The 15,295-nt window shown below is 42.3% G+C and overlaps 2 protein-coding genes across 2 annotated transcripts; one reads left to right on the forward strand and one right to left on the reverse strand.

The window, feature by feature from the left end:
- Positions 1 to 1,270: 1,270 nt before the first annotated feature.
- Positions 1,271 to 3,954, forward strand: LOC115173412 (rRNA-processing protein UTP23 homolog). The gene is made up of 3 exons (XM_029731459.1): positions 1,271 to 1,723; positions 1,836 to 2,007; positions 2,814 to 3,954. The coding sequence occupies exons 1-3, from the start codon at positions 1,536 to 1,538 to the stop codon at positions 3,201 to 3,203; spliced, it is 750 nt and encodes a 249-aa protein (XP_029587319.1). The 5' UTR covers positions 1,271 to 1,535; the 3' UTR covers positions 3,204 to 3,954.
- On the reverse strand, positions 3,581 to 14,886 carry LOC115173411 (double-strand-break repair protein rad21 homolog A). Its single transcript, XM_029731458.1, has 14 exons — positions 14,783 to 14,886; positions 13,169 to 13,356; positions 11,035 to 11,164; positions 10,628 to 10,727; positions 10,332 to 10,438; positions 9,979 to 10,191; positions 9,589 to 9,708; positions 8,271 to 8,399; positions 7,797 to 8,020; positions 7,338 to 7,485; positions 6,886 to 7,031; positions 6,496 to 6,657; positions 6,125 to 6,208; positions 3,581 to 5,335 (listed from the first exon to the last, which is right to left on the reverse strand). Exons 2-14 carry the CDS (start codon positions 13,310 to 13,312, stop codon positions 5,144 to 5,146), a joined length of 1,899 nt encoding a protein of 632 aa, XP_029587318.1. The 5' UTR covers positions 13,313 to 13,356; positions 14,783 to 14,886; the 3' UTR covers positions 3,581 to 5,143.
- Between the last annotated feature and the right edge of the window lie 409 nt (positions 14,887 to 15,295).

Here is a 15,295-nt window from a genome sequence, read left to right on the forward strand (position 1 = left end):
TGCTGCAGTATACCCAAGTGGGTGGATGCTGCAGTATACCCAAGTGGGTGGATGCTGCAGTATACCCAAGTGGGTGGATGCTGCAGTATACCCAAATGGGTGGATGCTGCAGTATACCCAAGTGGGTGGATGCTGCAGTATACCCAAGTGGGTGGATGCTGCAGTATACCCAAGTGGTGTCGGAAGCAACTGCTTGCACACGTGTTACCACTCCACTATGTCTCCCTGTCATGGCTTTTGCGCAATCAGTACAGATACCAAGATGAGCAGCAGCTACGTTTGGCTACATACGGACCGTTAGTGGAATTTCCGCGAGAGCGTAACGGTTAATGTGATTGGATGTTAATTATTTGACTAGGCTACATGTATTGTGTTGTTATTTCGCTGAACACTAGATGGTTAAATTGTATTTTTGGCAGTGAAACGAGGCCACTCAGGTGAGGCCACTCAATCCTCACCCAAATGTATAGCCCCGTTGGAAAATATAAATGAACCGTTTGAAAATGTGAAGGGCAAAAAATATATACTTTAAAAAAAAATTTTTTTTTATTTGGCGTACCCCTGACGGCATTGCACACCAGTTTGGGAATACCTTCCCTAAACAAGTGCTTAAAACAACGATTTACTGTTAGCAATCCAGTACTATTACATCATTAAGCCAACTACTGACTGAGACAGGCAATGCTACTGACATGGATGTTTGTGAAAATAAAGGGTGGTACAGGACTGGTCTATGCATCAAAGGGATTGATGTACAGAGCCATATCCAGCTCTGACAAAGTCACTGATAGCCCACATGGCTGCCAGGCTGCCATCTACCTTTGCACATAATAATTTGCCGACACAATGGGTTGAATGGTTAGACATGATTACAAAGGGCAGAAGTATTTTCATACAGTATGTATTTATTTATGTTATTTACAAAGTTGGATGAAGGGTCTTTTCACACCCATGTAACTCAGTGAGATAATACTGTATTAATTGTGTAAAATATGTTATTCTTCACAGATTCGATTTTCAAAAGTTACGTTTCACAAAATAATGTTTTTACTTCATATAGGCATATTTAATCATCAGTACTAGATGCCGCGTTCAAGTACTAGTCGAAACTAGGAAATGTCCAACTTGCTAACTGGTTGAACGCAGCACGTGTATAACTACACCAGTTAGAAAATCGGAAATGTCAGTTTTCTAGTTCTGACTAGTTCGTGAACACGGTATCCCAGCACATAACGGAACTGGCTTGAGACGTCAACGAAAGTCTTGCTTCTGACGGACATATTTAGCTGTTACTCAACGGAGCAAACGTGTGTTTATATTTTCCATGCTGCTTGATTTGTTATGAATCCGCGAATAGTGTGTACTAGTAAACCGCTACTGACGAACCTTTACAGAATATAGATAATGCTCTCCGATATGCAATTGCGTTAATTTGAGTGGGATTTTTCAGCAAGTAACGTTTATCCTGTCAGACAAGCTAACTAATGTTAGCTCATTTTAGTACATTATTAGGCTAGCAAGCTACGTTAGTTACAATGAAGATCAAAAGACAAAAGCAAGCCAAAAAAACCATCAATTTCTACAAACACAACTTCAGTTTTAGAGAGCCCTTTCAAATTCTGATCGACGGGACGTTTTGTCAGGCGGCACTAAAGAACAAGATCCAAATCAAAGAACAGATGCCGAAATACCTAATGGGAGAGGTACAACTTTGTACTACAAAGTGAGTGGGGGTTGCTGTTGTGTTAGTTAATATCACACTGTCATGAGTTTTACCCAATGACTTTTTTAGTTTTTTTTACTATTCAGTTTAAATGTGTTTTTATGTCATACAGTTGTGCGCTGAAGGAACTTGAATCAATGAAGGACCTCTATGGTGCCAAACTCATCCTGCAGCGGTATCAGGTTAGGAACTGCAAGCATTTCAAGAACCCCGTCTCTGTGTCAGAGTGTCTGCTGTCCATGCTGGAAGGGACTAATCCTCACCACTACTTTGTTGCCACACAGGTATGTGTTATATCTATCTTTATGTACCTGGGTCAATCAATGATCGAGTTTCCCTGCTTAGATGTTGCATGCATCAACCAATGGTTGCGTGCTACCTCAATTGACTGTGCAGTTGGGCACCAGATTGCTATAACATTGCTTGTGTTCCTCTGCTCAGATGTTGCTGACACATGCCAGATCTTACAACCCTGGATGGGTATCAGCTAACCACATCTGTTATAGCAATCTGGTGCCCAATGGCACAAGTGATGACGTGGCAAGCAACCATTGGTTGATGCAGGGGAACACGACCATGTGGTTAGCTGCTACATGAAATGCCTATCCAGGCGTTGTAAGACCTGCTATGCGCCAGCAACGCTTGAGCAGAGGAACACGGCCAATGTGCTAGACCAGGGTTCCCCAACTTGCGGGCTGAATTTGGCCCCCCAAGTTTTGAGAAAATAATTTAGATTTTTCATTGTTGGACATAAGACTAAACACCATGTCATTTTAATTTTGAAAATCTGTTCCAGCGCATAAGAGAGACTCATGTAAGCAAGGATTGAAATTATTGTTTTAGTCAAATGTTCTATGTTTGGGCTTTTTGCGGTCAATTTGCAGTCTATAAATTATTTGTAATTATGTTCCATCGCCCGACCAACCGCTCAAGAAAAATCGTCCCGCCGCTGAATCTAGTTGATGATCCCTGTGCTAGGCACTTGTCTCATCAGCGTCAACAACCAATAGTGCCCCCTATCTAGCTGCATGCATCCAGTTTATACCAGATGCATTGATTCACCTCTTCCTGTCTGATGTTTAAATTTCAGGACCAAGAGGTGACATCAGGCCTAAAGAAGATCCTAGGCGTGCCACTCCTATATATTATCCTCAACACCATAGTGTTGGACAAGCCCAGCCTATGCTCTGTGAACCATGTGCAGGCTGTGGCTCTGAGAGAGATGGTCACCCCAGCCCAGCAGCAGAGCATCAACAGCCTGAAGGAGGTGCAGGGGATTGGGCAGGATGGAGAGCGCCAGGGCAAGAAGCGTAAGAGGAAAATCCCCAACCCGCTCAGCTGTCTGAAGAAGAAGAAAAAACAGCCACAGACACAGCTGCTTAAGACTGAGGGCAAAAAGAAGAAACGGAGCCGGCAAAGGAAACGCCGCAAGCTAGAGGGAGGGGAGGGTCCATCCCTAAAACCAACCCCAAACCCCTAGTGGTGGGAAGAGACTTATGTTTTGAGGGCAGGATATAACCAATGCCCCCCCCCCCCCCCCCACTATTCCCAAAGGTTGAACAACTGAATATAAGAAAGACTGTACATATTTTTTTTTATACATAGATAATGACCGTTTATATCTTTACTAAACCAATTTGCTCCTCTGTATTTGCCAGTTTAAAGGTATCCCAATTCAATGTCTGGAGAACATATTTTGAAGCACACAGCCATGATGTCAGCATGCTTCTAAAAATGTATCCTTAAACAGTTCATTCTTGTTTTTTGAACATCAAGGTATTGATCTAAGTCATTATAGTAAGTCCATAGCCATTATGCTCAATGAAGCAGCTATGAAAAGGATTCATTGACACGAACTGTTGAAACAGTATTCATTTTATTAGAAAAGTAACATGTTGCTGGGCCTCAGGACTACAGGCATGGCATCATAATACACTTCAGCAACAGTATCTACAAGAGGTGTCATTTTGGGTTTTATACAAAAAGGAGAATGTAAGTTTACCGGCGCAGAGTTTAAAAGGGATGAGCTGAAACATTACATGATATACAATTTCAGAAGCTTGTGGATTTCAAAACAATGCATTTGTAAAGGACAGACTGGTAAAGGATGGTCAGAATGATTATAAATTGTGCTCTGCAGCTATGAACCATAAGATGAGCAATATTGTATTCAAGCTATCGAAGAATGACTGTCACAACACCTAAGCACATAAAGACTGGCCATGATGTTTCCCAGTAGTTATCATTGCATCAAAACTGTCTTTTAGATTATTAATACCAAATAAAAGTTGATATGCCAGAGATTACTTGACATTCAGCTGCATCAAAGAGTTGAATGAAATGTAATTTCCGGACACCCACAGTTGACTTGAAGTGTAGAGATTGTTAAATAGCTTATGTGAAAAATGCAGCCTCAACTAAGTCTCATTCTGGCCAAACCATTAACATAGATAATTGATACAAGTATTTTCATTGTCACAGTATGTGACTTAAAGGGAATTATTGAAGTAATACCATAAAAATGCAATTCAGGAGCAATTACTTGGAATAAAGTATATTTTAAACTGGAGCAGGCAATGAGGGTAGACAGTTTCTATTATTTTTTTTTTTAAATCTACATGATTTTAACCTTTAATTAGGCAAGTACGTTAAGAACAAATTCTTCTTTACAATGACGGCCTACCCTGGGCCAATTGTGTGCCGCCCTATGGGACTCCCAATTGCAGCCGAATGTGATACAGCCTGGATTCGAACCAGGGACTGTAGTGACGCCTCTTGCACTGAGATGCAGTGCCTTAGACCGCTGCGCCACTCAGGAGCCCATTCTCAAATCCCACAATGGAGACCTAAATGTATGCCGATATAAAAACAAATTACAGTCAGGGACTGTAAACGTAGAATTAGGAACAAACCTATTGGAATGCTTGAAGCAACTAAAATACTATTGGTCTTCAAACTAAGATGGCTGGTGGATGCAATTCAGTTGAGTGTTTCAGAAACTTGCTCAATACTACATGCTCCTTTTGGTTAAAGGGTATTCAGTTGAGTGTTTCAGAAACCCTTTAACCAAAAGGAACATGTATTGAGCAAGTTTCTGAAACACTCAACTGAATTGCATCCACCAGCAATCTTAGTTTGAAGACCAATAGTATTTTAGTAACTATTTTTAATGGGAGAGAAATAGAACCTTGGAATGCAACATGATTGGATTATCACTCTCACATTCTAGCAAAACACAAAGTGCTTTCATTGGATAACAAAAGCCCAAAATACACAGAATTACAATAATCCCACCAATCATGTCTTTCAGAGACTTCATCCCCACACTTGACCTTAAGAATGTTTTTTAATCTCAAGACAAAAGCACATAGGTAAGAGAAGAAAAAAACTGTTTTTGAGTAAAAGCAGCCAGTGTTGAGTCTAGATGAGGTGGAAGCGGGCTCCAGGGGTGGCGATGATGTCGCTGTATGGCTCGGTCTGGTTGAGCTCCACCGCCTGCTGCTTTTTCAGAACCAGGAAACTGTAGAACTTGGCGGCGGCCTGCTTCTTGTTGTTGTTCCTGCACAAATCCAGCAGGCTAATTTGCTGGGCTCCTGTCTTGGCCATCACCCTCTGAAGGGAGGGAGAGAACTGTTAGGTCACAGCTAACATGCTTACAACACCGGTCATGTGCGCAGGCGTTGCAAAAATAGACACATACATGTTTTTCAATCATTGCGAGCATATGCGTTGCCAGGTGCTAAAATGGAAGTTGATTCTATTTGTGACGCAGAAAACGCTGCAAGTGCAGCCATTCCCATCTCCTCATTGGTTTTTTAGAACATATACCCACGTGGGTGATTGAAAGATGAACTGAGGTCGGTTGTAGTAATGCACTTTATTATGAAAGTTAGCTGCCAATCGCCATACAAAGTCCAAAGAAGAAAAAGAAGCCTGGAAGGAGGAGAGATTACTGGAAACGATTCATTTGACCGTTTTATGTGTGGATTAATTGTCGGAGGACCTTGTGCATTTCAGGTAAAATAACTCAATGTTTATATCCCAGGACAAATTAGCTAGCAACAGCAAGCTAGCTAAATAGGACAAATTAGCTAGCAACAGCAAGCTAGCTAAATAGGACAAATTAGCTAGCAACTGCAAGCTAGCTAGCTAAATTGCCATAAATGTATAATGCTTTTCAACCTGTTCCCAAATTAATATAATTGGTTCAGAGTTTGTTTTGATATTTTAACATGCGTGTTGTGATCGCGTTTGGTGTGGGGGGACAAAATCAATTTGCGTACGATGGCGTCCGGTTTCGGCATGGCGTAAGACCCGGTTCTGGTTAGTAATGTAGGGGTTGTTCACTTGGTGGGTCAACATTTAATCAAGTTCTCTCGTAAAAGCTCTCCTATGACATACCTGCAGGCCATGGAGCATCTGCTGGGTTCTCTTGTTCCACCTCCTCTCCTCTCGGTCCTGGTCACCGGCCTGACCCTCCTCATCCTGTCATTGAACACACATAACATTAACTCTACATACATACTACACATTAGCCAATGTACAAGCAACACAAGACCGGTAGTAGGCCTACATATTTAGCTTCCAAAGGAACATAAGACAGAATAGATCAGTGGTCACCAGCCATGGTCCCAAGAAAGCTAGTTTCCAGGCTATTCCTCCAGCCCTTTACTAACGCACGCAATCCCATCAGCTGTTTAGTGCTTGGAACACGAGCTTGCACACCCTGTAGCTCTCCAGGACCAGGGTTGGCGGCTTCGTGTCTATCTCACCTCATCTGAGCCGTCCTCTCCGTCCTTGTCCTTCTTCTCCTCTATCAGGTCGAGCTCAGGGAACTGGCTGAGGTTGGTGCTGTCCTCGGGGGGCAGCAACACTGTCATGTCCAACTGCTGGGACACGCCTGAATGGTTGGTGGCCTGTTCCAGAGTACCCATCTGGATGGAGAGAGGAAGAATGTTTGAGAGAGTGATTGAGTAGGGGCTTGAGTATGGGCAAAAAGGTAAAAGCATGTCAAACTTCTATCAAAAAACACTAATGAGATCTCTCAGTGCATATAATATCAAACCCCCAAAATCCTTGTATGCTTGACAAACTGTCTTTAAAGTTTCCCTAGCCATGGTTAAACAGGGCCTGAGCGAAGAGAGGAGCAACGAGGCATTTACGGGCAAGCCTGGCTCTGTGTCCTGTGCCTTGCGTTTCTGGCCGTGCGTGGAGGATGGTGGGGGCATGACTGACTCGTCCAGGGTGGTCCTGCTGCCCTCCATGGCTGATGCCTGCAGCACACTGAGCTCCTCCAGGATGGTCTGGTCTGGAGCACATACAATTACACACAGAAAGAACATTAAAAACTATACCAAACAAGGGCAATTGAGTACAAGTACATGACTGTTATGGATGAGGTGCTTGTGTCAGATTTGGGTAGAGACCGACGCCCAGTGTACAACTTTGAATGTGTCTACTACTTTGAATTTATCCATGTGTCTACTTTGAATAGTAGCCTATATCTTGATATTATATCCATGCTGAGAGTTTGCCCTCTAGCCTATAATGGCATCCAATGTAGAGGGTGGACTGTTGCCATTCAGTAGTGCGTTAACTGAATGGAGTATCTCACCGATGATGTCCCTCTGCATGGCCTCCTCTCTGGGCACCTCAGGGTTCTCCAAGTCCTTTAGGAACTCATCCAGGCTGTCTGCCTCACCCCCCTTCCTCCTCTTCCTCATTTCGTCTGGCACCAGGGGGGTCAGGGTGCGGGTGAACATCTACAGAAAGAAAGGGACATAGAGTGAGAGGGGAAGAAAGAGAGGGAGAGAGGATAGAGTCAGTGCTGAAAAAATGAAGAGGCTAGGTGGCAACAACATGCACAAGCCCCTAAAAGTAGTGGCTACATTGGCCTCAAACTAATTGTCGAGAATAGAAATATATCTAGAAAAGCTTTAATGAAAGAGGTTGAGGAACTAACAAGCACACATCTGGGGCGAAAACAGAAAGCCATTGCCAGGTGCTGGATTGAGAACAATAACACAGTAAACAGCCCTTGTTTGTCTAACTACCAGACCAGTTGCTGGGTTACCTTGAGAAGCCTGCTGTTCCAGAGGGGCTGTGCTGGCAGGGAGAAGAGCTTCTCCACACCTCCCGTCTCTTTCCACATCATCAGCTTCTTGGTGGGCGGCGCAAGGTCCAGCGTGGTGACGATGTCGGAGTAGTCGCTGAGCTGGGCACGGATGGTCTTGCTGTCCAGCTCCTTCAGGTTGTCCACAATTAGCTTCCTCTTCCTCTTGGCTTTGGTTTCCTTCACTGTGAGTTGTAAAGAGAAAAATAACTTGTAAGTGAATAGTGACATTTGGTGGCAGAAGTAGGATCCAGGGTGGAAGGGATGCCTTGATTGACAAGCAGAGCTCAAAGTGTTGAAGATTTCTTGAGTGCAGTGGTGCTACTAATTGAATATGTTATGGCACAGGCCTACCTGATGCAGTGACAGACATAACAGTACGGGTTTGTTATAATATAACATGAATATCAATATTTATTGAGGTTGTGGGCGGACCTGTGATGTCGATGGGCTCCAGGGCGAAGGCCTCCTCCTCGTTGTGTACCAGCGTGGTCTGCTCTGTCTGGTCCTGCATGGCGGGCAGGGGCTCCGCCGGGCCTGAGTCTGGGCTGTCTGGACCTCCCGCTACACACACACACACAGTGTACAAAACATAAGAAACGTAGATGAAGGGGAGGAGACTGTTTATATGAGTGAGTTCATGTTTAAGTTTTACTCAGCACTGTCAACACTTTCTAGTCAACACTTATAAGCCATAAAAAAAGCCACATTCTACCTACAACCAGCACTGTAGCGGTAATGAATGCGTAGGAAAGTGTATTGATAGGCTTGTGTTATTATTAGCGCAGTGGGTCTTTTTTATATGTACACTACCGTTCAAAAGTTTGGGGTCACTTAGAAATGTCCTTGTTTTTTAAAGAAAAGCAATTTTTTTGATATATATATATATATATATACACATATACACACACACACACACACACATATATATACATGAACATTTCACTTTCTCTGGTCATAGGAGTAACATCATCAATTTGTGCATGAGGCAGAAATAACGCGGTGCAACTCGAGTTTCGCCATCAGCTGGAAGACGGTGTCCCTTTTCAGTCAGTGTCAGTGGAGGAAAGAGAGTGGAGGGACGCTGAGAGGCGGATCCTGTCTGCTCCCCTCTCCATCTGATGCAGGCTCCATCAGCCCAGTAAAATAAAAAAGCTAATTATAAAAAATGTACGCACACTCAGCTGTGCATCACAAGTAATACAACAACTGATCATATAGCCTATCTCAAATGTTGAATTATAAAAATTATTCTGAGAAGAACAATGCATTGGCAAGACAAGCAAAGACAATATGCAATGATGTTTTGGGCCTATAGCCTACTGCACAAACCTCATTACTACAGTACTGTTTTTAATAGGTTAATGTTGCATAGGCTCACGTTTTTAAGTCATGTTAAAAAAAAATCTGAACAGTAGATCTCAGCTTGCATTTTGACACAGAAAGTTATCTTGACTCAAAAAAGGTTGGTGACCTTTTTGTACCATCTCAAAATCACAGTGAAATATATTTTCCATAACCACAAAGTGTTTTTAGCTGTTTGAAGCTGGTGTACAAAACTTAAGTACAGAAAGCATAGAAATAGCGCACATAGAATATATCCACCACTTCTTAGACTTGCTTTCAATGAGAACGACAGCTATAACACACATTTCTATGTCCATTTAATTGGGTCGCCCAAAACGTTACATATTGCAGCTTGAAAATTTAAAGTCACTTTTGGGAACAGCATATGGTAAGTGTTGCATCTCACGTGAGAAGGCATCAAAGTCGTCTTCGTCATCGTGGTCCTGCAGTCTCAGCACGCTCTCGGTGATGACGGGAGGGTCGTCGAAAATGCCACCCCCATCCTCGTTACTGAGGAGCTTGTCAACTAGAGAGACAGGAGTGGCAATGCTCAGCAGGAGTTAAAACCTTAGCAAACAGGGTTTTTACACTAGATACATTCATTAATGTAAACAATTAATTGGCCACAGTAATGGACAAGGCAAGGGCTGTGTCCCAATTACATCTCCTTCCTCCCACACCTGTGCACACTTCAGGAGGAAGGAGATATTATTGGGACACACACAAAGAGACAAGGAAAGAAAAGCTTTTAACAGAATTTTGGCATATCACAACCCAGGATATCCTTCCTTCTTACCCAGCATGCCTCCCTCGCTCTCAGCCATGGGGTCCTCTCCGAAGTCATCTTTGTATTGGTCGTCGTATTCCAGGTGGTTGGAGTTGTCTGGGATCTGGGCAACCGAGGTCTCTGGGTCTAGGAGCAGGTTAGAGGCTGACGGCCCGTGGATGATGTCCACCTCGAAGGCACTCTCCGCACGCATCATCTCCCGGTCGTCCATTCCAAAGTCAGCTGGAGGGGGAGAACATTGAGTATGTTAGAATGCATTTTTGCAAGTGTACATACAGCAGTAATGAGTAATGAGATGCAGCCAAGGTTAGTTTGAGGAGTGAGGTGGTGAAAGGATTGGACTAGGAGGCCTGGCTATGTACCGAAGTCATTCTCCTGCAGCAGGCTCAGGTTGCCCACCTCCTCCCTCATGGTGATCTCTTCCACTCGACTCTGGTTCAATGTGAACTGCTTAGTAACGTCGATGTCGCTGCAAAGACAACATAAATCACTAACACTGAACGAAGGAACATTAATGCACTTGATACAAGCAAATCAATACTCGTAAGAGCATACAGAACATATACATCAATGGCGACAGAGCACTCGTCGATGCTACATGAAAAATCTCAAAAAACACATTTCAACTTGTTGGGCTCTGATGACATGCAGGACTCACTCTAGGTCTGGTAGTGGCTGGTCGAAGTCGTGGAACTCTTCTGGCATGGTGATGGCGTTGTAGGCAGCTTCTCTGTTCTCCTCTGGCAGATCCACCACACCTGAGAGGGCAGGGATGGAGGCAGGGGTCAGGCTAGCACAGACCCACACAATACACAGCCATAACATCTTCCTACAATGTCAGTACAGCCTAGCAGCCCAGTGTGCCTCTTACAAGTTTCATATTGGGACTCTTTCAGGAGACCCCAATTTCAGTTCATTCAACAGTATATGAAAATGCCAAAAATCAACAGTAAAATGAAGATTTAAATGAGATGGAGGTTGAGCCAAACTGTAACTCTGAGTCTTGAATGTAAAAAAACCCGAAGAATATGTTGGACCAGTCCAGCCCCCTAGACAATACATTACCTGGTCTGAAGGCCATCTTGATCTTAATGAACGCCTCATTACAGTCAGCCAACAAGTACTTGGCTTTCCTGTTGTAGATCCTCACCACCCCCAGGAGCAGATGACCTGACGTACGCAGGGCCATTTTCACCTGGACAATTAAAGAATAAGAAAGAACATCGTGTTCAGAAATACACACTCCCCCCCCATGGCGAGATAACTCACTTCAAATCAGCATCTACAACTCTAGTATGCTCATCCTCCATGTCTTGACTAGAGGTCGACCGACTACGATTTTTAATGCCGATACCGATTATTGGAGGACCAAAAAAAGCCAATACCGATTAATCGGACGATATATATATAATAATGACAATCACAACAATACTGAATGAACACTTATTTTAACTTAATATAATACATCAATAAAATCTATTTAGTCTCAAATAAATAATGAAACATGTTCAATTTGGTTTAAATAATGCAAAAACAAAGTGTTGGAGAAGAAAGTAACAGCTTTTTTACATGGCACATATTGCACTAACGTTTAGGTTCCTTGCTCAGAACATTTGAAAGCTGGTGGTTCCTTTTAACATGAGTCTTCAATATTCACCGTTACCCAGTTAAGAAGTTTTAGGTTGTAGTTATTATAGGACTATTTCTCTCTATACCATTTGTATATCATATACCTTTGACTATTGGATGTTCTAATAGGTACTTTAGTATTGCCAGCCTAATCTCGGGAGTTGATAGGCTTGAAGTCATAAACAAACTTGAAGCATTGCGAAGAGCTGCTGGCAAACGCAGTAAAGTGCTGTTTGAATGAATGCTTACGAGCCTGCAGCTGCCTACCACCGCTCAGTCAGACTGCTCTATCAAATCATAGACTTAATTATAATATAATAACACACAGAAATGTGAGCCTTAGGTCATTAATATGGTCAAATCCGGAAACTATCATTTCGAAAACAAAACGTTTATTCTTTCAGTGAAATACGGAACCGTTCAGTATTTTATCTAACGGGTGGCATCCATAAGTCTAAATATTCCTGTTACATTGCACAACCTTCAATGTTATGTCATAATTATGTAAAATTCCGGCAAATTAGTTCGCAACGAGCCAGGCGGCCCAAACTATTGCATATACCCTGACTCTGCATGCAATGAACGCAAGAGAAGTGACACAATTTCCCTAGTTTAATATTGCCTGCTAGCATGAATTTCTTTTAACTAAATATACAGGTTTAAAAATATATATTTCTGTGTATTGATTTTAAGAAAAGCATTGATGTTTATGGTTAGGTACATTCCTGCAACAATTGTGTTTTTTTTCGCAAATGCGCTTTTGTTAAATCATCCCATTTGGCAAAGTTGGCTGTCTTTGTCAAGAAGAAATGGTCTTCACACAGTTCGCAACGAGCCAGGCGGCCCAAACTGCTGCATATACCCTGACTCTGTTGCACAGAACGCAAGAGAAGTGATACAATTTCCCCAGTTAAAAGAAATTCATGTTAGCAGGCAATATTAACTAAATATGCAGGTTGAAAAATATATACTTGTGTATCGATTTTAAGAAAGGCATTGATGTTTATGGTTAGGTACACATTGGTGCAACGACAGCGCTTTTTTCACGAATGCGATTGTTAAATCACCTGTTTGGCGAAGTAGGCTGTGATTCAATGATAAATTAACAGGCACCGCATCGATTATATGCAACGCAGGACACGCTAGATAAACTAGTAATATCATCAACCATGTGTAGTTAACTTGTGATTATGTTAAGATTGATTGTTTTTTATAAGATACGTTTAATGCTAGCTAGCAACTTACCTTGGCTCCTTGCTGCACTCGCGTAACAGGTGGTCAGCCTGCCACTCAGTCTCTTCGTGGAGTGCAATCGGCCATGATCGGTGCCCAAAAATGCTGATTACCGATTGTTATGAAAACTTGAAATCGGCCCTAATTAAATCGGCCATTCCGATTAATCGGTCAACCTCTAGTCTTGACCCACAGCCAGTGAGTTGAAAATTGACTTCTACTGGTCTACACAACACTAGTCTGTCAAAGTACCCTTACGGCAGCATTACTTCAATGGAGACTAGACACATGATTGAAACACATAATAGAAGCCCTGTATTAATGATCGCTTGTTTACCTTGGGGCAGATGATGCTCTCCACACTGCTCTCCAGGTTGCATTCAAACACATGAGCCTTGGTGAGCTTCTTATCCCAGTGGGCCGCTAGCCAGATCTTGGCCAGCGGCCCACGTTTGCTGAGGACAAAGTGAGCATAAAACATTGTCCCAGCACCTTCTCACCTAAGGGTGAGGGGGGGACACCAACCTGCAGGGACAAAGGTTAGAAAAAACATCCAATCACAAGAAGTGATACACTTTGATGGTCATATTGAATAAGGAAAGATTGGACTTTGAGAAATACATTTAATTTAATTTACACTTTGCATTACTCAATTTGACTGTGTTATCAGTCCTCTCTGCTGGCCGACCAAAAAAAAAAAATCGCACTACATTGCATGAAAAAAGTGCGTTGTGGATAAATGCTAATTAAATGAACAAATAATGATTGAATACTAAGAAATTAAGTTAAGTCATTAAATCAATAACAATTGGGTAATTTTGTGATTTGTTTACTTAACCGAAGAATGTGCCGCTATATCGGTCAAGCTGACTAGTTAGCGACTGAGGCCCAATATGAGCGCTGTCCTGATCTTGACTCTCGGTACCGTTTGTTTTAATCAGACACTCATGATGCACCTGTTTATATATCCTAAATAGGTGCTCCACTGGCGCTCTCTCTGGGTTGGCATTATGCCTATTATCTTAACATCTTCCTTTTCATATACAATTAGCTTGAGCACTTCATACCACAGTGAACATAATTGTCCATCTCTTAGGGGACATAGTCCCCATACCGCAGGGGCGGTCTTATGTTAGCCCTTGTCCTAGTGTCGAACTGGTAGCATATTGTTTTTATGTGTATGTGAATAACTCACGTCGGAGAGTTTGGTAAAGTTCAAGCATAATCTTTTACTCAGGAATAACATGTTACAGGTCACAACATCCTAATCAGACACTCATAATGCACCTGTTTATATATCCTAAATAGGTGCCCCACTATCGCCATCTCTGGGTTGGCATTATGCCCATTATCTTAACACCGTCCATGTGGAGGGGGGCGTAGGTTGGCACAGAGCTGCTTTTCGTAAATTCAACCACATACTGTATTTAAACACATCGGAACATTTATTAACAATGGACAACTAGCTCAGTTGTCAAAAATGATACATAGAAAACTCGATTACCTACTTAAATTAGTTAGGAAGGCAATAGTTTGAATTGTAAAGAAAAATAAGAGATCCGGGACCTCGGCGCGAACCCAACTAGCTAACGGTAGCCAGCTATCTTTTGAGGTTTTGCAGGAAACGCGCACGCCAGTGATCCAAATTCATTTCGATACATATTGGTACAATATAGCGTTCCAGTTTAATAAACCGATGTGAAGGTACTGTAGCTAAATACCCACAGAATAACATGTAGGTAGTTAGCATAATATGCTAACTAATGTTACCGACCAGTGACACTGTGTGCAACGTACAGTAATCAACAACCTCCTGTCATTTCCAAAACAGAGCGCGTATTCTGATATGATTTTGTTGGTTCGTGTCTACAAAATCGGAATCTAACTTGCAAAATGTTTTCTTCATTCCAGTACAGTACATGAAAGTATATTTAAAATGTAAACAACTCACCAATTACGCTCCAATTGTAGTTTTTTTTGGCGGCCGTAGTTTACTTTTTTCCACTCCTCCCACTAAAAACAAACATAATGGCGCTGACTTTTTACTTTCTTCCGCCCGCCCAAAGATTATTTTCAAATCCACAGGATGTTTACAAAGACCATCAGCGGTTTCTACTAGTTACCGCCATGAAGTCAAAATTGTATATCTGGTAAAAATGTATGAAAACCAAAAAAATTGGCTTTTAGGTCTTAATATGTGGTTAGGTTTAAAATTACATTTTAATCAGATACATTTTTTAAATAGGCGGGGTTTATGACTTTGTGGCTGTGGTTACTAGTGCCGACTCAAGTCAGCGGGTGGGGTCAGGCAACAGCGAATATTTTTTTAGAACTAAACCAAGATCAAACAAACCCTGTCGTTTCCAACGGGAACTAATGAGTCATGGTAGGCAGAACCAAACACGAGCTAACGAGATCCCATTTGCCTGTTCTAAAGCATACATCTGCATATTTCCATTAGGGA

Source organism: Salmo trutta, chromosome 34 (genome assembly GCF_901001165.1).
Source record: "Salmo trutta chromosome 34, fSalTru1.1, whole genome shotgun sequence".
Classification (NCBI taxonomy): Eukaryota; Metazoa; Chordata; class Actinopteri; order Salmoniformes; family Salmonidae; genus Salmo; species Salmo trutta.

What these genes read in the sequence shown, in the direction of transcription:
- LOC115173412 (XM_029731459.1), top strand. Translation starts at nt 1,536, where the DNA reads ATGAAGATCAAAAGACAAAAGCAAGCCAAAAAAACCATCAATTTCTAC. An exon ending in GTACAACTTTGTACTACAAA is followed by an intron (nt 1,724 to 1,835) that starts GTGAGTGGGGGT and finishes TATGTCATACAG; the next exon opens with TTGTGCGCTGAAGGAACTTG. An exon ending in ACTACTTTGTTGCCACACAG is followed by an intron (nt 2,008 to 2,813) that starts GTATGTGTTATA and finishes TTTAAATTTCAG; the next exon opens with GACCAAGAGGTGACATCAGG.
- LOC115173411 (XM_029731458.1), bottom strand. Translation starts at nt 13,312, where the DNA reads ATGTTTTATGCTCACTTTGTCCTCAGCAAACGTGGGCCGCTGGCCAAG. An exon ending in AGAGCATCATCTGCCCCAAG is followed by an intron (nt 11,165 to 13,168) that starts GTAAACAAGCGA and finishes TTAATTGTCCAG; the next exon opens with GTGAAAATGGCCCTGCGTAC. An exon ending in GAGCGAGGGAGGCATGCTGG is followed by an intron (nt 9,709 to 9,978) that starts GTAAGAAGGAAG and finishes CTGTCTCTCTAG; the next exon opens with TTGACAAGCTCCTCAGTAAC.